General features: G+C 40.8%; 1 protein-coding gene across 4 annotated transcripts in view; it reads right to left on the bottom strand.

Moving 5' to 3' along the window:
* Window positions 1-3,123: 3,123 nt before the first annotated feature.
* tent5d (terminal nucleotidyltransferase 5D) overlaps window positions 3,124-21,323 on the bottom strand; it is a 116,837-nt gene continuing 98,637 nt past the window's right edge. The window contains exons 2-3 of one of the 4 annotated variants that reach the window (XM_055177858.2): window positions 16,816-16,953; window positions 3,124-13,745 (exon numbers count right to left, since the gene is read on the bottom strand). In XM_055177858.2, the coding sequence (XP_055033833.2) occupies window positions 10,771-13,734 (2,964 nt within the window). In that variant the 5' untranslated portion in view covers window positions 13,735-13,745; window positions 16,816-16,953 and the 3' untranslated portion in view covers window positions 3,124-10,770. Of the gene's footprint in view, window positions 16,954-19,680; window positions 20,504-21,323 lie in introns of those variants that run through there. The other 3 variants (XM_073853996.1, XM_073853995.1, XM_055177856.2) reach the window with 3 other exon arrangements.

Below are 21,323 nucleotides of genomic sequence, written 5' to 3'. Positions count from 1 at the left end.
TGCCACTGAACCTGCATTAACGACGACAGTGGGGCTTCCGGCCTTAGTCAAACGGGTTGGCACGTATGGTCGGGTTGCGATTTTGGCGCTTTCTTGTGTCTTGTGAATAGTATGCCATACAGACCCGTTTGCCACTGAACCTGCATTAACGACGACAGTGGGGCCTCCAGCCTTAGTCAAACGGGTTGACACGTATGGTCAGGTTGCGATGTTGGCGTTTTCTCGTGATCTTGTAAATAGTATGCAATATAGACCCGTTTGCCACTGAACCTGCATTAACGACGACAGTGGGGTTACAGGCCTTAGTCAAACGGGTCGACAGGTTTCATTTTCTTTCAAAAATCGGAAGGTGACCCTTAGTTACCATATATACCGTCGCAGTGGGCCCCCAATTTGCAAAATCCTCAACTGTGGATAAAACAATTATGCCTCAATAGTTAGTCTGTCTGAAACTAAGCTGATTAAACCACATCACTGTGTGACACTTGCATTACACGTGAACGGCCCCTACGCTAATATGATTTTGTTTTTCTCTCCCTGTCTCGTCCCTGGGTCCCATTGACCCTGAGGACAATGGGACAAACAGACCCAGTTCCGGTAGATGTGAAAGTCGGCACACCTCTGATCTACTGGTCGTCCTTCAATGTGATGCCCAGCTGATGCCTGACCAACGACCACCGGCAGGACCCGCTTAATATCCGCTTAATCTCTGCTTAATCTCCGCTTAATCTCCGCTTAAGCTCCTTATCCGTTTATATGTGTGTATATACATGTATATCTCCCAAGGGTTTTTCCCTCCTAGGACTTTTATTTTTATTTCCTCGGCTAAACAACCCGGGGTTTTTGTTTTTTTTTCTACTAGGGGGTTTTTTAACCCGGGGAGGTAGCCTGCTTTGGCTTAACTTAGCTTCTTCTTCTAGACGTTACATTAGTAATATGCTCGCTCATAATGTTGCGTCATAGCCGCAGCAAATTTGACTGCTTATGCTATTAAGTATTATGTTATGCTTTCTGTCGTTTTTATGTGCTTTTACTGCTTCTATTAATGTAAAGCTGCTTTGAAACAATTGAGTATTGTGAAAAGCGCTATATAAATAAAATTGAATTGAATTGAAAAAATATATGTTTCTCCAGAACAGAACCGTTTATTTAAAATAATGGTAACCGGTTAATACCGTGATTTTTTTCGTTCTTGGACAGGTAGCCTACTCAAGCCCAAGTCTCTAATGCTCAATCATAAGAGGTAAATATTGTAGGCTACCAAGTATCTCAAGATGTTTGTTTTTTAAATACTAATTAGTGGTTTCGGCTTGCATGCGATTTGCGGATTAATATGCACATTTAAATAGGGTGAGAACAAATTAAACAAGCTCATAAAAAAGGCCGGATTGGTTGTGGGGTGTGTGTTACCCACTTTAGAGGAGACATCTCAGAGTAGAATGTGTGATAAATTGGTTTCCCTTTCAGTCGGTCACTACGACGTCACGTTGTGACCGACGAATTGGGAACTCGCTTAGAGGGACCAATCTGCTTCGATAACTATTAAAACGCCAATGAACTTGGCATTGAGATATTTGCATAATGCTGGCGCCGCCCCGCCAGGTGCGTATATACGCAGCAGGTGCAAATATGGAAATTAGCTTTTTCGCTTCGAAAGCCGGCAGTATCTGCTACTGAGAAGCTACTCTACTCCGTTGGGATCGATTGCTGAAGTTGGTTGGACTAGCAGTACCACAGCGGACGCCTCACAGTATTCCACGACTCTGCATCTTTTTTGTTTTGAGTTTAGTGTGTGCGTTGCCTTTCCCTGTGTGCATCATCAACTGAGCATTTGAGTGAATTTCCCTAAAAGAGTGATACGGAGAGCTTTGTGCCTTGTTAAAGGCAGCTACCCTCTCGTATATCTGGAGATCAGCGTCCTTTTCAGGATGGCTTTTTGTCCATGTGATCTTGGGGGCGGAAAGTACATGGGTCCGAAGGACGGTCACGAGCGTTGTCTCTCGTGCTTGGGCATCGAGCACGCGGAGGCAGGGTTTGCTGAGGGTGAGTGTTCTCACTGCGAGAGCATGCCCTTGTGGATTTGCGGAGACGGTTGTCTTTCCTCCGGGAAAAACGCAACCCGCGTCCTGCGAGCGTCGCATCACTGTGCTGAACCGGCTGGGGGATTCGTCCTCTGGCTCTCAGCCTCCTCGTCCACAGCCGGTAGAGGTTCCAATGGAGACTGCAGCGTCGTGTTCTATGATATCTGTAGAATCTGTTGTGCCTCCCTCCGGGTCCACAGCATCCGCAACATCCGAGGGAGGGGTTGCGACGCCGGAGTTCGATCCGGAGATGGTGGCCGTGTTGTCTTTAGCGGCAGAGACCGTAGGGTTGGAGTGGGTTAACCCCCCTCAGCCCGAACTGTCCCGTCTGGATGATTGGTTCTTTGGAGCTGCCCGGGCTTCACAGCCCTCTCCTACAGTGCCTTTCTTCCCCGAGGTGCACGAGGAGGTGATGAGAACTTGGAAGTCGCCATTTTCTACCAGATTGCGGCCGTTTCAGCCCTCCTCCCTCACCGGTGGAGTCGCTAAGGGTTATACGGGGATCCCTCCGGTGGAGCGGGGGGTCGCGATGCAGCTGTGTCCGGCCACCGCTGCCTCTTGGAAGGACCGCCCAACCCTTCCCTCCCGTGCTTGCAGATAGTCGTCCGGTTTAACGGGCGCTGCCCACCAGGCATGTGGAGAGGCGGCTTCAGCCCTGCATGCTATGGCGTTGCTGCAGGTTCATCAAGCGAAGGCCTTGAGGGATCTGCACGAGGGAGGACACAAGTCGCCTGTCCTCTCGGAGCTCAGGGCTGCCACTGATCTGGCTCTCCGTGCAACGAAGGTGACAGCGCAGGCGATTGGTCGTGCCATGTCCCGCTGGTGGTCCAAGAACGGCACCTATGGCTGTGTCTAGCAGACATGTCGGATGCGGATAAAAACAAGTTTCTAGACGCTCCAGTGTCTCTTCGGCGAGTCGGTGGAGTCTTTCGCCCAGCAGTTCTCCGCCGCCCAGAAGCAGACAGAAGCGGTCGCTCAGATCATGCCCCGGCGCAAGCGACCAGCATCTCCACCAACACCCCCCCCCCCCCCGTTTGGACATCATCCGGCGCCCTCCGCCCCACCCGCTTCCCATGGCAAACGGAGATCGAAGCGGCCCTGATACGGGCGACCTGGATTCGGATGGGATCACTCTTCGGGAGACGGTGAACGCACTGCTCCCTCCCTCGGAGGAGGGCCGGGTGGAGAATCTTTGGTTTCGTTTTGTTTTTGTTCCGCCGGCTTTTCAGCCGGCACCTACAAAACCACATAAAGAGTGCATTCCTATTCCTTCTCAAGAGGATCGAGAGAGACGTGAGCGGGCATTCACATGCTCATCCTCCCTCTCCTCTATCGCCAGTGGGTGTCTTTCGGAGTCCGAGCTCTCCGCTGAGGAGACCGGATGACAGTCACTCTCACCGGAGTCTGCGCTCTCCGCAGAGGAGACCAGACGACCATCAACCTCAGCGGGCTCAGGTCAGTGTCACACACACACATACTGTTCGTGCTGTCACAGCACACGCACCGGCAGTCCCACCTGTCTCGCTTCACTGCCCCACCGCAGGTACACTGGTAGTGCCGTTAATTCCCCTCGTGCGGTCCCTGGGGGCTTGGCTTCAGTTTCCCAGCCCATCTCGTTGGGTTTTACGCACGGTCCGCCTCGGTTACGAAATACAATTCAACCGGCACACACCCAAATTCTCGGGCATTAGTTTCACCACGGTGAAAGCGTTCGATGCACATGTACTGCGTGCAGAAGTCAAAGTCCTGCTGGCAAAGGACGCGATCGAGCCGGTCCCTCCAACCGAGATGAGATCAGGGTTTTCAAAAGCTCCTGGGGCATATGGCAGCAGCCGCAGCTGTGACACCGGTGTGGACAGCACCCCAGCTGCACTGGCATATCAATTGCCGCGAGTTGTGGGCTGTATATCTGGGACTTGTACGCTTCCCTACGGAGCTGCGAGGGAAGGATGTACTAGTACGCACCGACAACACTGCGACCGTTGCGTATATCAACTGTCAAGGCGGTTTGCGCTCTCATCACCTGTCGCACCTCGCTCGTCATCTCCTCCTTTGGAGTCAGAAGCATCTGAGGTCCCTTCATGCCATTTACATCCCGGGTTCGCTCAATACAGCGGCAGACACGCTTTCCCGAGCTGCGCGCCCTGGCGAATGGTGACTCCACCCCAGATGGTTCAGCTAATTTGGAAGTTCGGTCGTGCGCAGATAGATCTGTTTTCGTCGTCAGATGATACCCACTGTCACCTGTTTTATTCACTAACCGAGGGCACATTCGACGTGGATGCGTTGGCACACAGCTGGCCGCGGGAGATGCGCAAATACGCATTCCCTCCAGTGAGCTTAATCGCACAGACACTGTGCAAGGTCAGGCAGGACGAGATCCTTTTACTGGTCGTGCCTTACTGGACGACCAGGAATTGGTTTCCAGAATTAATGCTCCTTCGACAGCCCCTCCCTGGCGGATTCCCTGAGGAAGGAACTTCTTTCTCAAGGAGGGGGCACAATATGGCACCCGCGCCCCGACCTGTGGGATCTCCATGTATGGTCGCTGAGCGCGCGGTAGGTTGTGGTGATTTATTGCAAGCGGTATCTAACACCATCTCTGCAGCGCGAGCGCCGTCCACTAGACAAGCTTAGGCGCTTAAATGGAACCTGTTCGTCACCTGGTGCTCTTCGCAACGCGAGGACCCCCGAGAATGCCCCATTAATATCGTGCTTTTTATATCTTCGTGGCGTAGGCTGTCACCCTCCACTATTAATGTCGATATCGCCGCTATATCTGCTCATCACTCGCTTTTTAACGGCAGATCCCTTCGCACCCTCCCTCTATTCCTCCTTGAGACCTGTCCATGGTGCTAAAAGCCCTGCAGGGACCCCCTTTCGAGCCTTTGCTGTCTGTGAGTCTTAAGTTTTTGGCAATTAAATCTCTGACCCTGCTAGCATTGGCCTCCGTGAAGAGAGTAGGGGACCTACATGCATTCTCCGTTGACGATTCGTGCCTTCAGTTTGGTCCTGCTGTCTGGAGCGTAACACTCAGACCCAGACCAGGCTACGTGCCCAAAGTTCCCACCACTACCTTCAGAGATCAGGTGATGAGCTTGCAAGCGCTGCCCCCGGAGGAGGAAGACCCAACCACGACTTTGTTGTGCCTCGTACGCACACTGCGACTCTACGTGGATTACACGCAAAGCCTCAGGACCTCAGACCAGCTCTTTGTCTGTTATGGTGGTCAGCAAAAAGGGAAAGCTGTCACTAAGCAGAGGATGTCTCATTGGATAGTTGATACTATCGCCCTGGCTTATAATCTGCAGGGTATTCCTTGCCCATTTAATTTGAGAGCGCACTCCACACGGAGTATTGCCTCATCTTGGGCTCTCGCTCGTGGTTCCTCACTAAGAGACATCTGCAGAGCTGCTGGTTGGGCGACACCTAATACGTTCATTATATTTTACAGTGTTCGTTCGTATCGAGCCTGTATTCTTTCCTCATCAGGGGGAGCACAGAGGGCAGACTCGCAAGTCGGCTTGCAGCCTCCGACTGATGCTCCACATTAGTGTCAGTAGGCCATCAGAACAAAAATGCGTAATGATTTGAATTGTCCTTCCTCCACTGCCTTGGCAGCCTATGTTGCGGAGCATTGGCTGTCAGCCTCTCACTAGCTGTATCCTCACGAACCTACGTGTCTGGCTCGTGCTCCACATTGCGTCCCATAAGCGGGGTTCCTTTGTGAGTATTTTCCGTGGGGTTAATCCTACCAGCCCACGTTTCCCTCAGCAGAGCACTTCTTTGCTTACACAGCCACGGCTGTCCTTTATCAACTAAAGTTGTCTTTCGCCCACCATTAGCCCTTAAGAGGGGCGGTGGCTTCCTCAGCTTTCCTATCCTGCTGATTCTAAATTCTAAATGTCACTTTGGGATCAATAATGTTATCAAATCAAAACACTTAAGTGATTTTAAACAATTTAACTGCAAAAAGGCGCTAAAGTGAGCCATTTTCTTTACGCACAGACGCACATGTGGTTGAATGTGTCCGGTCCAACTCCATTTAAATGTGATTATCCCTATGCCATTCAAAGATCAGAACTCTTGGGGCCCTAATTTAATGATCTAAGTGCATTGTCTAAAGCGCACAGCGCAACGTCTAAATGGGCGTGTCCGAATCCACTTTTGCTAATTTAACGACGGGAAAAATGGTTTGTGTGCCGAAGCGCATGGTCGTAAAGGGTTGGTCCTATTTTTTTAATGAGTAATGGGAGTATTTTGGGCGTAACGTGCAATAAACCAATGAGAGTCTCAGCTCTTATCCGCTTTAAAAGGCTGTTGCGCTGGCGCTATGTCTAATTCCTATTTAGATTATGGACTTTGTAAACTAAAAAACTAAGTGGAGGAAGAAGATCCCCAGTTTAAGATTAATGTTAAATAATTGTTGTTTTTCACTTGTATTGAAATTGTTATTTTTTATTAAAACCTTTAAAACCCGTTTTCTTTTAGTCATGGAAGTAAAAAAGCAGGCTTTTAATTGCTTTAAATGTGTGGCTATCCAATATCATCAAAAAATAATTTACAAGTTTGTAAGAAAAGGTTTGCACTCTAAAAATACTTTATTTGTAACAAACAGGAGATAAAGAATTTACAACGGCTCTCCGTACTCCGCACGTTTCAGCACTTCGACAGCGTCACAAGTTTTTTTTAAGCATTACTTAAAAATGTTTCTCATCTCACCATATCCACAGGTACAGAGTCATCATATACTATAAATCCGTGAGGTAGCATTTAAAAAAAAAACATTTAAAAACAGATGCATTTGTTTAAAGCAAAGCATTTATTTACTTACCAGGCTACAGGTGAAGCAGCTCTTTCTAACGTCTCATAATTAGTCCTCCTTTATGTCCAAGAGACTAATCTTCAATCCTTTAATCTTTCATATTTAAAAACGTTTTTGTGCTGCTGTGAAACAATGCAAGTTTTACTTTATGTGGAGCTACTGTTCATGCTGCATTTTCTTGTGTGTGTGCATGTTTAAGTGCACTCAACAAATGTAGGCATGTCAGAATTACAGTTATGCCGCTTACATAATGTAGCCTTTTTTAATGTTTAATGACAAGATAGAGACTAAAGTAAAATTATGTAGACTTATAATTTAAGTTTAATGTCCTAATGATCAGCATACTTATTTGTATGTCCCACAGCTGACATGGAACGTTATTAACCGTTGAGGAACTTTATTTTTTGTTCTAACCAGTTCAGGAACTTTATTTTTTGTTCTAACCAGTTCAGAAACTTAAATTTTAGGGTTGAACCGAAAACCGGAAACGTTAAAATACTGTTTCTGTTCGGAACGAACAAATTGGGAAATCTGGTTCAAAGCCCTGATTTTATTTATAGATCACGCGAGGTTATCTGATTTAACTATTTTGTGGCTTGTGTTTTGTTCCCCTGCACTTTAGGCATTTATTGCACACACGTGTTCTGCATCTTACTACTTCTGACCTTATTGTATTTTTTATCTGTTATAAAGGTAAATTCTGATCTAGTTTAAGTCCTTAAAGGGGACATTCCACAAGACGTTTTTAAGATATTAAATAAATCTTTGATGTCCTCAGAGTACATATGTGAAGTTTTAACTCAAAAATACCATATAGGTAATTTATTGTGGCATGTTAAAATAGGCACTTTATGGGTCTGAGCAAAAATGCACCGTTTTTGTGTGTATCCCTTTAAATCCAAACGAGCTTCTCAGATGGGCGGAGTCTCAAGCGCTCGCCCTGTAGACATGACAGAGCATTGAGGAAGATTCTCTCACGAAAGAAGTTAGTGAGCGATGTTCAGCATTATATATTTGAACAAGTTTAAAAAGTCAATCCTCTGTTTTATGCATACTAAATACATGTTTATCAGCAGTTGGGAACATTGTGGAATAAAAATAAAGACTTTTAGGTCTCATGCTGCTTTTAAACAGGCACAATGATTTTCAGCATGTTACAAATAAAATACACGTCCACAAACACTCATAAGTTTACTTTTTGACCAAACCACACGAGCACATTTAAATGATCTGTAATAAAACAACACGTTTAATGCTTAAACTTTAGAGAAACAGATCAAATGACATGTTTAAGTTTATTGTGTACACATATTGAACACATTCGCATTTCTGTTAGTCTCTCATCTATTTTGTAACTCCTCGTATTCATTTGAAACTTCAGAGAAACATTAAACAACATATTTACTTATTGTGTATGATAGTGAAAACGCGTTGTTCACTCACTCTGTCTCGTGCAGTGCATAAATGCTCGTGTTCATTCATATAAACTTCAGAGAAACATATTAAACAACATAACGTTACGGGAAAGCAAACCGCGCGTTGCTCTCTCTCTCTCTCTCTCTCTCGTTCGTTCGCTCACTCGCTCTCTCTCTCTCACTCACTCGCTCTCTCTCTCTCTTGCACTAAGGTAAGGTTAATCCTTTAGAACGTTAATTCAATCTTTAGAAATATTATTAAAACTACAAGTTATATGATTGTAGGCTTCATACAAACGCGTCATGCTGTCAGTCATACTTTCTCTCGGTTGCTCCCACTCGAGGTAGTGTCATGGTTGGATAGCGCAGTTGAAGGGGCGGTATCATTATAATAAGAGCCCTTACCTACGTCATGGGGGGAGCGAAATCCGCATTACCTATTTATTCACATGCTTGCAGAGAGAGCCTTACCAAAACAAAGTGACAGGGTTGCTATTTTTCATGTTTTCTGGGTTGGTAGAAGCACTGGGGACCCGATTATAGCACTTAAACATGGAAAATTCTGATTTTCATGGAATGTCTCCTTTAAATTGGATTGCTTTTCCTTGTATCGTTGTTGCGCTGTTGCGTGCTGGCCATGGTGCCTAAAAGCGCTATTTGCTCTCTGTGTCTTATTTAAGATTGATTATATTTAGGAGTTTATCAAACTAAATTTGTGCAAAATAATAAAGCGTAGTGTAGTATTCAAACTATTTTTATATATAATTTTAAATCACATCCTCATTGGAGGCTGAATCATACTAATATTAAAAACATAGAATCGCCCCTAGTTATTGCAAAGTTTTGCTAAGTCATGACAACAAAAGTAACTGCATTGTGACCAAAAACATTGAAAATAATAATATCTAGGTATGATATTATTAGTAAAGCCTTGCTATTTGAACAGCTTTTTGCTGAATGAAGCAGATATTTTGAGTAAAATGGTTAAATTAATAGTCTACGAAGTGACTAATAAAGAAAGCAACTTGCCCCACCTATCTTGCACTCAACTTAAACACCACTTATAGGCCTAACACATTAACGTCCCATCTAGTCAAACTTAATATTTTGAAATGATTCATAAATTAGTTTCCAGCCTTTATACAAAAATATTTTGGGAAGTATTACATAAATCATACATTTGTGTTTTAAGGTAGTAATGTGTTGCCATTTTGGGTTTGCTGCTATGTCATGGTGGGGAACCCCATAAGACTTGATTCAATTCGAGCACTGGTTTTGACCTTAAGATGCAAACCAGTAATGCTTTTTCTGAGGCATTTTATAAAATTGACTTTAATATCCTAATTTAAATAAGGCATAGTCCTGGCTTAAGCTAAGCCTTGTCTGTGTGTACTATAGTAACAGTAACTGTGGGTTCACACCAGACGCGAGCTCAACGATCTGCACAAGTAGATGACATGTCAATGCAAAGACGCGATCAGACGCGTCCTCACGTGGGGCGAAGTGAATGATGCAATATTGGCGGCGCATTTGCCGCGAAAACATGTGCTTTTCGCCTCAAAACGGCAAAACTTTTTTACCTTCTTAATCACACATTTCTCCTTCTGTCTGATGCTGTGAAGGATTTTGCTGAAGTAGTTTATCTTTATGTTTTGTATTTCATTTTTGCACTTAATGTCAGTAGTTTGTAGACTAACAACTTTGATTGTATTGCAATATTTTATACATAAATATGCTTTTAGGGCTGGATGAGAGTGATGGTCGGCTGTAGTTTGCCCACCCCTGGCATAAACAGTACAAGAGCTAGTTTAATCATTTAAGACAACAAAAGTACCTTGCTGTGTCATAAAGCACTGGATGCATAATGATTATTTGTCTTGTTTTTTTTACATCAGCAGAGCATTAAAAATAGCAAATAGTCACCTTTTATATCAGAACAATATATATATATATATATTTTTTTTTTTACAACTGGCTGGTTTTATAAGCAAACACTTATGAGAAGAGTATGCCCAGCCAAACTGTTGCTGCTTTCTAGAGTTATTAGTTTTCTCTTTTTGTATGTTTGTTCCACTCATTCATCCTCCAAATGTTCACTCTCGTTTTCTCAAAGGCATCGGACACATTTATAGTTTACGCTTCATTCAATTGAAATGAATTTTGTTGGTGCAATACCACCAGTATTTTTACATGTTCTTATTAAAACTGTTCCAATACTAGATTAATCTGTATATCTTCTGTCAAGCAGTTTTTTTACTGTAGTTGTATCCAGTATCACTACCTAAATAATTGTTTAATGAAGTGTTAAACACAGAAGCTGTTTTTAAGATTATTGTTGTCGATGCAGTCTCTCATCATCAAGGTTTAATTTTTTTAGTAGACATTTTAGGTTGCAAGACTCCAAGATTTGTCCTGTGGCAGCTATTAATATATCAGTACATACCTAGAGCTAAACTAGTCCGGTCTGCATGTGTATGTGTAGTGGGTAAGGGTGGTATATAAGTGGGGACTGGCCATTTGCAACACAATAATTGCTTAAGTTGTGGTCTGCCATGTATGGTGCAGGCTGGTAGTAGCAAGTTACATTGTTGGCATTAGGGATAATATTTTGCTCACCCAGGACTCTGAGTGCTAGAATAGTAATCATATTGAGAGTTTGACGGCGCTCATGGCCCATCAGGCACACAGTGCTCTCGTTGACCACTCTCCGAAGTGTCATCAAGTAATCATATTTGCTTTTTTCCTCACCAACAAAATGGTTGCGCAGGTATGATTCAATCTTGCGCTGCTGCTCATTCACATCAGGAAAGTCAATAAAAAAGCGTGAACACATGTAGCGCTCCAGTGTTTTAATTTCAGTCTCACTGGCAGGTTTAAAGTCCCGGACAAGCAAATTACTGTACTTGAGCAAGCCTCCACCCCTGATCTCTTCAGGGTTGCGTGTTGCAATTAGCCTATACCGCAGGTGGTCCATGGCCTGCTCAAAGTCACCATACATGCTCTCAGCCATTACCGTAATGCAAGGGAGCTCTTTTGAGGGAAGTAAAGGATCCTTAGTGTCTAAAATTGATGGATCTGAGCTTTTGGAAAGCAAAGTCGGGCCAGATGAATTTTTTAACATATGTGATGATACTGCAGAAGGTTCCAAAATCTGCGGAAGGACTTTAAGGGATATTTTAGAGGGGTCTCGGAAATCCAGACATACAGCTGGTTCTAAAAATGTTTCTGAGACTTCAGAAGATTCTAGACTTGCTGTTGAGGATATGGAAAGTTTTAATGGATTTGTAGAATGTGATGATGATACTGTGAGCCCTTGAGCCTTTGGTGAAAAGACACGGGGTTCTAAAACATGTGGTATTAGTACTGGAGATTCTTCAGCTGGTATAAATTGCACAAGAGTTTCCTGAGTAGGTAGTGAGGGCACAGGGTATTTATGAACCTGGAGTGATGGCATGTCTTCAGAGTATGAAGGCATTTCCAAATAAGGAGAATTGTTTGTGGTCAGTGGATTTATCATTTCAAAGGGACAATCTTTTAGTTTGTCTGAGTGCTGAGTAGAAATAGGTTCATCAGCTTGGGCATAAGACTCAGTATTCTCTTTTTTGGTAGGTGAGCTTGAACTGTCATTAATCTGAGGTAAAGGCTGACAGTTTACATAAATAAGGGGTGCCAATTCCTTACACGGTGCTGTCTGGACCCTCTCAGCAATAGGCTGATTTTTCATGTTTTGATCTGTTGGAAGATTTTTCAGATCAGACATAGTACTTAAAACAAAGACATGGGTAGCTTTACCAGTCTCTGGCTCTGAGCTTTGCACTTGAGATTGAAGGTTTATCTCTGTAGATATACCAGTACAAGGTGATGTCTCTTCTGAATGCACATAATTCTCAGAAGTAGCAACTGCAAAAGCTTCAGTACAAATGTCTAGTTGTTTAGATTCTGGTTCTCTTTCTGAGGCACTGGATAATTCAAAGTTTTTTGTGGTGAGACCTGACAACTTCACCTGCATAGGTAATGACTCCTTTGGGTAAGCTTTTGGTGGATGCAAAACCTGACAAGAATTAATACTTGAATTATTTGACAGAAATCTTTCAGGTGAACATGATACATGTGTTGTCTTTTTGGACATTTTCCGAGGAGGTTTAGGTGAGGAATGCTTGAGAACAACCATTTGTGAGCTTCGATTGTTTTTCTTAGCAGGTGGTGTTAGAGGATACTCAGCATATGATTCTAATGCAGTTTGTGTAAGAAACGTAATGGAAGCAGGCTGGAATGTGCATCGGTCACCATTGCTTCCTGTTGTTGAAAGACAAGAAAAGTCTTTTTGTACCAATTCTAACCATGGTTGGGTTTTGACTGACCCTTCTGTTTTGTTAGTATCTGTTGTACTAATATGTGTTTTATTTTGGGATGTGATTTCTTTTATACTTGTTCCTTCATTTTTTACCACAAACAGTTTTTTATCATTTCCTAAGTCAATACCTGTTACATTTGTATTTTCCTCTGGTAGTGTGTCTGTAAACAGAGATGCATTTTTAAGGTCATTTTTGTCCTCTACCACAAAAGGGTGCTCTAAAGCTCGCTCCACAGGCACATTTATCTCTGTGTTTACAACTTTATTAACTGTCTTAAGAGTTGTTTCTTTTTCTAAACATGTAGACTGTTCTTTTTGACTTATATTGACCTTACTATAACTGTCACTGTCATTGAGACTCTGTATGCTATCAGTTTCACAGGACATGTTGATGTCATTATTGTTGTTATGTCCCATTGTACCAGAGTTGAGGGATGGGCACTTTGTAAGAGCTGACTGAACCCCAAGCTTCTTCTCAGCCTCCAAATATGACTGTAGCATGGTGTCAAGAATGATTTGAAAGGAATCCACACTAAATTCAAATTGTCGACGTAAAGAGTTGACAAACTTAAGCTCCACATTCTTTCCACTGTTGTTTGAAAGAGATATGAGGCTCCAACGGTCTTGCTCAGTAAATACTTTGACCATTTTTTGTACATATGCCTCTTTCATGGTCAGGGCTGTGATTTTATCTTTGTTGACTCCTTTAGGGAGAAAGTCCAGCAGACAGCCCAGAACCACTTCCTTGATGATCTGAAAGTCCTCCTGTTTGGAAAGTTCCACACCAAAGATGATATCCAAGTCTTTGTAGCTGGTGTTATTCTCTTTAACAAGTACATGACTGGCTGTAGAGCCATTTAGACGGACATCTTTCACCTTGATATTCTTCAAAATCAGCCTGTCCCTGACCACGTGGATGATGTCCTTGGGGTTGATTTCTAGTGTTGGGAAATTTCCCCTACCATGAATGGGAATGACCTCTGTGAGAACTTGGTCCAAGGTCTCCACCTGCTCTTGTGTCAGTTTGTGAAACCGGCGGTCATCTTCCATCTCTGTCATGTTCACTTTATCTGGGAAAATACATACAGAGATAAAGGGTTAGTTCATGCAAAATTGGAATTGTGTTATTTTTACTCACCATCTTTCAATACCCTACTTTCTTTTGTTCTTTGGTTTTGGCAGCTACTATCCACCAATCTGAAGACTTAAAGGAATAGTAACCTTAAAATGAAAATTCAGTCCTTTACTTGTGGCAATGTGGAAAAATAAAGAAAAAGGAAAAAATTAGCACCTTATGTTTTGAATGGACGCACAGTATTTGTTAACTTCTGCTTTTTTGAAAATGGATGACGTGCTATAGTCACGTGGTGAAGGAAACGAGATAAAAGGGAGTGTGACAAGCCCGGAAGTACCGCGTCTAAGAAGTGTTTGTGTTTACCTGGTGTGAGTGTTGGCCTGCTGTGGGAGGACGAACGGCGTTTGGTCAGGAGAAATGCTTGTTGTTACTACCGGAGCGAGCAACACGGAGCTTGGTCTTCCAACGTGCTCAGACTCCCGGATCAACAGCTAATTTGCTAAACTATCGACTGAATGAGATTAGCCGACTTTGTGTGTCCCAGAGGTTCCTTACACTTCACTACAGTGAAATTCATCACAGCAAAAAAGTGTCTGTACTCCATCCTTATCCACGCTCATTCATCCACTACTACACACGCACATCATAACATGCACACACTATTCACATCTGCACATTCAAGCGTGTTTGTTTTTCTTATTTATCTTAGTTGTTATTTTCTTCTGTCATGATTTGCAAGTAAATGTGATGTTTATATATGTGAAATGAACTTAATATTTACATAATGTTTCTTTTCTTTTTTATGTACAATGTATGAATGATGTGGGACATGAATCTGCCAGTTCGGAAACGAACCAGAGACGCGGTCATTACAGGAATGTGAAGACGTGTTTTTTTTTAATTAACTAATAAACTATTGAGATTTTGTTTGTTTGTGTGGTAACGGATGGTTTTTGGCTATCTGGGATACTTGCCTAACTCTTTCACTTTGACGGGGTTAAACCTGTCTGGCGGCCGAACATTTTGTTTTTTTATATTATAAAATAACCTTGGCCAATCTACCTAGGGGTGAAAGACGCCAATCACGTGACCAAACGGTGGCGCAGCGGTAGTGCGTTAGGCCGCCGCGTGGTAGACGCGGATTCGAAACCCGCCTAGGCCAAAGTTTTTTATAAAGTAAATTGAGTTTAGGTGACCACTGTTACATACTCATCCTCATGTTGTTCTAAACCTGTATGAATTTCTTTTTTTCTGATGAACACAAAAGAAGATATGTTGATCAGTGATGGTAAGCACACAGTTGACGTTACCTATTAAATTCCATCATATTTTTCTATTCCTACTATGGAAGTCAAATGGTCACTATGTGCTGTGTGTTTACCATAATTTCTAAAAAAATCTTCTTTTGTGTTCATCAGAAAAAAGAAACTCATACAGGTTAACATGAGTTAGAACAACATGAGGATGAGTAAATGATGACAACATTTTAATTTTAGGGTGAACTATCCCTTTAGCACAGATGTTGCTCTCACTTGGGGTGCATTCTCAGTGTCTGAACTGCTTTGTTAAAGGCGGAGTCCACAATGTTTGAAAAACGCTTTGGAAAAGGAGACAGGCCGACTACACTTTAAGTGTGAATTAAATGCAATCTTTTCGGTAATTAATTTCAAATATATCATATATTAAGTTGAAATAAAATGTAATAAGTTGCCATTAAGAGTGATTTTTTTTGGAACAACTTAATTGGTACTTTATTACAACTTTATATCTACTTTCATAATTGCTTCTAGTGTTTTTACAATATACTTAAAGTGCACTACACAATATAATTACATGCAATTAATGTGATTTAAAATACAATTTAATGTTTGTTAACAATACTCTTAAGTGTGAATTGAATGCAATGGTTTCAGTGCACTGAATGCAAATTAAATGCAATTAATTTCAAATATATCATATATTAAGTTGAAATAAAATGTAATAAGTTGCCATTAAGAGTGATTTTTTTTAACAACTTAATTGGTACTTTATTACAACTTTATATCTACTTTCATAATTGCTTCTAGTGTTTTTACAATATACTTAAAGTGCACTACACAATATAATGACATGCAATTAATGTGACTTAAAATACACTTTAATGTCAGTTAACAATAAACTTAAGTGTGGATTAAATCCAATGTTTTCAGTGAACTGAATAAACATTTAATGTAATTAATTTCAAATGTATCACATATTAAGTTGAAATTAAAACCAATAAGTTGCCATTAAGAGTGCTTTTTTGCAACAACTTATGTGGGTCTTTAATACAACTTTATATTTACTTTAATAATTGCTTCTAGTGTTTTTAAAATATACTTAAAGTGCACTGTTCAATCTACTGTCAAGCAATTAATGTGAAATTAAAAATAAGTTAATGTATATTAACAGTACATTTAATTACTCATTAAATGTAATGTTTCAAATACAAGTTTGCCAAATAAATTCAAATATACAAAATTAAATTCAAGCAGTTGAATTGTGATTGCAGTGAAGTGGTTTCAATGCATCTTTCTACAGTATGTACTTTAACTACTTCTATTGCATGTGAAATATGGTTATGTACTGTACTTGAGCAAGCCTCCACCTATGGTAATGTATACTGAAAAACAAATCTAGTTATTTAAATATGTATTCATTTCAGTTTAATGCATTGCAAACAAACAAAAACTTCAATGCTTACACTGACAATGAAACAGTTTGGTAGTCAAATAATTATGAATCAGATTTTTCTTTTTCTTTCCTCAATCACAAAAAATAGTAAACAACAATGAAAATACAATGAACTATATATACTATGGGTGCAACCTCTAAATTACTTCTCATTTACAGAAATCACAGTCACAATCAATGTACAAAGATGGTACAAATTATATATGTAACACACTGAAATCAGTAATCAAGTTCAAAGTTCTTATCAATTGGAGTATTGATCAGTCTTAAATTGTCAAAATTGTGCTTCTGAAATGTTTCAGTTCAATAAACAAACAAAACAAGGAAACAGTTTCTGAAATGTATCCTCTTACTTGTCTAAAGAAAAATATTTAAAATAGAAAATTGTCCTTTCCTCTAGATTCGTGATCCAATCAGGTCGAAATGGGAGGCTCGGCATCAATTAGGAAAATTCAGCTCAAGGAATGTTCATACGAAAGGAAAAACCTGACCTAATCACAGACCAGAATATGCAGTCAATATTGTGTATCAATAATGATTAACCATTTTACATAATACAGGAAACAAATAAAATACATACATAAGTGCCATCATCATAATAAATTACAATTTAGACAAATACTTGTCCATTTGCTGTATCATTGAACATATGCAAGTTAAATTCTGATTTCTTCAGTTTATATGAACTTTAAACAGTTTAGGAGTCATATTTAATCTAATTAAACACTCTCGCGTTAGATCGGGTGTCTCTGTCGCTCTGCATCTCTCATCTGAACTGAGACACGAAAGCAAAAAGCGGCGGAGCTAACAATTCAACACTGCGATTGGTTGTTACTCATTTCAGATTTATAATTCAGATTGAATTATTCACATATATTTCGTCATTTATGAAATAAATGTAGATGTATGAATAGTCTCTATTATATTTAAGCACACTTTTAAAATAATAATATTTATAATTATTTAACCAGGGTTACATTTAAGTAAAACTAAATTAGACATTAATACAAAGTGCATTTTTAAAAAGTTTACTTAAGTGTGTTAAGAAATATTGTGATGAAACTTAAGTGTGTTAAGAAATATTGTGATGAAAGTGTACTTACTATAAGTTAAAATTAATTAGATATTATTACAAAGTGCATTTTTAAACATGCACTTAAGTGTGTTTATAAATATTATGATGAAAGTATACTTTTTTTTAAGTTAAGCTTAATTAGACATTAATACAAAGTGCATTTTTAAAAAGTGTCCTTAAGCGTGTTAGTCAAATATTGTGATGAAAGTGTACTTACTATAAGTTAAAATTAATTAAATATTATTACAAAGTGCATTTTTAAAAGTGCACTTAAGTGTGTTTATAAATATTACGATGAAAGTGTACTTACTATAAGTTAAAATTAATTAAGTGTGTTAATAAATAGTGTCATTGCAGTGTATTCCATTTAAGTTCACTTAAAGGTATAGCGGAAGATTTTCGTTTTCCGTGTGGATCACCTCTGTTATTGGTCATCCCAGATGTCAATCATTCTGATTACATGTTGACGTATAACCGTCGTACGTGCTCGCCTCTCGGTTCGCTTTCTGCACATGCGCACTTTCACGTGTATGTGTGTTGTGCTACGGTTTCAACCAGTCAGTGTAGCTCGCGTTCTCGCTGTGTTTTTTTTTTCAAAATGTCTGAGGGTCGCAAGAGAAAAGTGTCTATGAATTGTATGACAAGAAGAGAAAGGACTATAAAGAAAGAAACAAGACCAGAGTGTTTATGGGAGACTATTTCACACGCTGGCTGCTGGTGTGAGCTAAAAGGACAGGTTGGGCTTCCCACGCGAAGTTTCTACAGGAAAGGTATATTTTGTCATGCTATTTGGAGAAATCCATTTAAAATCACTGCTAGTAAAGTTGATGTAAGTTATGATTAGCAATGCTAGCCCTGGCACGAGTCACGAACCGCACAGACACGGTAAACATGCCGACAGAAACTTGTAAACAGAGCGAATAGAAGAACTGAGCTCCTGCATTCTCTCTCTCTCTGTCTCTGTCTCGTGCACGCGTTTAACAGGCGTTCCCTCTCGGGAGGAGGTAGAGAGTTTCGTGTGCATTTTTTTAAAAAATACGGAGGGGCGGTTCTTTTAAATAATTCGGGAAAATCTTCCGCTATACCTTTAAGTGGTCTTTCATTTATATTATATTATCAGCAAGTGCACTTCTCAAAAAGTATACTCTTATTATTTTAAGCACACAAAAAGTACGCTTTCAATACACTTAAGTACGCTAATTTTTCACAAGGGTGCTGACAATTCAAAGCCTTCCCAAAAGAAGGAAAAGAGCAGCCTTCCCTTCCGTCGCCGTCAGTCCGTGTGAAGTTTTGAATGGATTTGATTGGGACTGCAGACAAAAGACCGGTGGTGATGTCACGGCGAGTGCATGAAGAATCGTTTACCGTCGGCGACGCGACGACGGCGCATGTTTGAAATTTATATAAAAATGTACGTGTACTAAGTACGTCTGAACTATGTACGTCGCCTTATAACACGCCTGATACATAGGTCGCCACTAAGCAAGTGTCATCCAAACGTCATCGCCAAATAAAGTGGTTAAAATTAGTTTTACTGTTATAGACCGAACTGATTGAACTTCATTTCCAGCAACAAAAGGACACTAATGCAAGGTGGACAATAATCAGAGGGTAAGTGACCTACTGAATGTGAATTAACTTTCATGTCTTTAACTTTTTTGTGCAGTTTAAGGCATCAGAACTGGTTTGAAAGTTAGCAGATTTGCTAATATAGTTAAAGCCACTACATATTAGCTTCTGATAGCTTTTTGTGTGACCACAACTGTGTTGATCCTTTATTCTAGACTCTAGAGGAACATCAGTTTAAGTTTACCAAATCAGCTGTCTTTAGTATTAAAGTTAATTTTAATATTATTTTTTGTTTTTATTAATATAGACTAATCAAACTAATTTAACTCGGGCAGTTATTGTTCTACTAACTACTGTGGTAGATTTAGTCTGTAATCATTCAATGTGTTCAATGTATGTACTATACAGTCTTCCTCTTTGGCCCAGTTTACCATCACAAGAAAAATGTTAAAGTTTTTTCATGACCGGAGTACACCTTTCATGTGTTTCAAATATTTATCCTTAACAGTGATTGTTTTCTCTGTTTATTAATTCAGTGAAGTGGAGGGATTTAAAAGAGTGTTTACTAGTTCACCTGCCCATTTAGTCTTAATTAACTTTGCTTTCTGTCCTCAAAGGGAGTTGTGAACCTGAGGCCGAGGCTTGAGTCGAAATACCCTGTAACAGAACTGCAGAGAGGAAGACAAAATCAGTGAAGGAGGAGATGGAAAGGAGCTAGGCTTGGAGGCACAGACTGGTGCTTATATTATGTTATTGATGATTGACAGGCCTAAAGGCTTCTCCAGAATCATATAAACAAACAATTGAGAAAAGAGGGGTTTAATCTTAACAATCAAAGGTTTGAATATTTAACCTTTTAAGACCCGTGCTTTGGTTTCATTTTTATTTCAGATTTCCATGGAAATTAGGAAGAACCAATTAATATAATATCCAAATATTTTTCTTTGAACTTGAAGCAGTGCAATTGTCCACATTTGTGTACAACATGTTCCAGTTACACAGAATTAATTATTATGGTACAAACAACAAAAACATCTAGGTCTTAGGAGGTTAAAGGCATATGTCAACAACTTTATTTATTGAGATGATACTAAGTTATTTAGTATATTCAGACAGTACACAATAACAGCAACATGAACATTAATTAACAGTAATAATATTATATATTATGATAGTGTTTCTTTCATGCATGTGTGTGTGGATGCATACATTGCCTACAGTATGTGTGTCCTAATGATTCACTGTTGTAAGTGAACTTTGTGGCATGTTAAAACTTATTGGACAGCAGTATATGTCCCGTCTTCTTAAAGCAGTATTGTCACGGCCACGGACAGAGGAGTGAAGACCAGGTAAGAGTGAATCCATTTGCAGTAATACTTTTAATAATAAACGACGTAGCACAAAAATAAAAACTGGAAAACACTACACACATTGAAACTTAACAACAATAATGAACCGTAACAAACAGGTGAACAGTAATTGAATAAATACATGACAATGACCAATGGGATAACTGAAACAATAAAAAACAGATACAAGACACCTGAGGCAATTAAATGAAACCATGGTAACAAATAATGGGGTGGAGATATAAACAAGGCAAGAGAGACGGGCAAATAATAATACAAGTAATCAAACAAAACAAACAGACACACAACCCTAACAGTACCCCCCCTTTAAAGGACGGCTACCAGACGGACACAAAGACAATAGTCCAGGTGGGAGGTGGAGCGGAGGCGGAACGGGGGAGGGATGGAGGGCCAAGAAAACCATAACGCTGGCAACCACAAAAGGCGGGTCTGCGGGCGGAGGCTGAGTCCAAGGCGGGGCCGTGGGCGGAGGCGTAACCAGAGACCAGAGCCGAGATATAACCCAGGTGCTGGTGGAGCTCGGTACCTGGAAACAAGGACAGGTGAGAGAGAAGCTGGCAAAGACGGGGAAGCATGACCCAAGGACAACACAGAAAAACTGGTTAGTTCAGGTATCACGTAACTTGAGCCAGGCAGAGAGTTCATGGAACCCGGGAGTTGCCATGTTGGACCAGGCAGAGTGTTCATCATTGGCCATATTAGACAATGCAGAAAGTTCAAAAGCAGCCACACTCAGCAGGGCAGAGAGTCTATGAGGCTCAGAAGGGACCATGTCAGTGTCACAGGTCGGAGCGGACCCGAGATAGCTAAACAGGGTCACGCCCCTTCCTAATTTCCACCTCGAGGA

The sequence above is a fragment of the Misgurnus anguillicaudatus genome, chromosome 16 (genome assembly GCF_027580225.2).
Source record: "Misgurnus anguillicaudatus chromosome 16, ASM2758022v2, whole genome shotgun sequence".
Classification (NCBI taxonomy): domain Eukaryota; kingdom Metazoa; phylum Chordata; class Actinopteri; order Cypriniformes; family Cobitidae; genus Misgurnus; species Misgurnus anguillicaudatus.
Note: the sequence above shows the minus strand (reverse complement) of the source record. Positions and strands in the feature narration are given on the sequence as shown.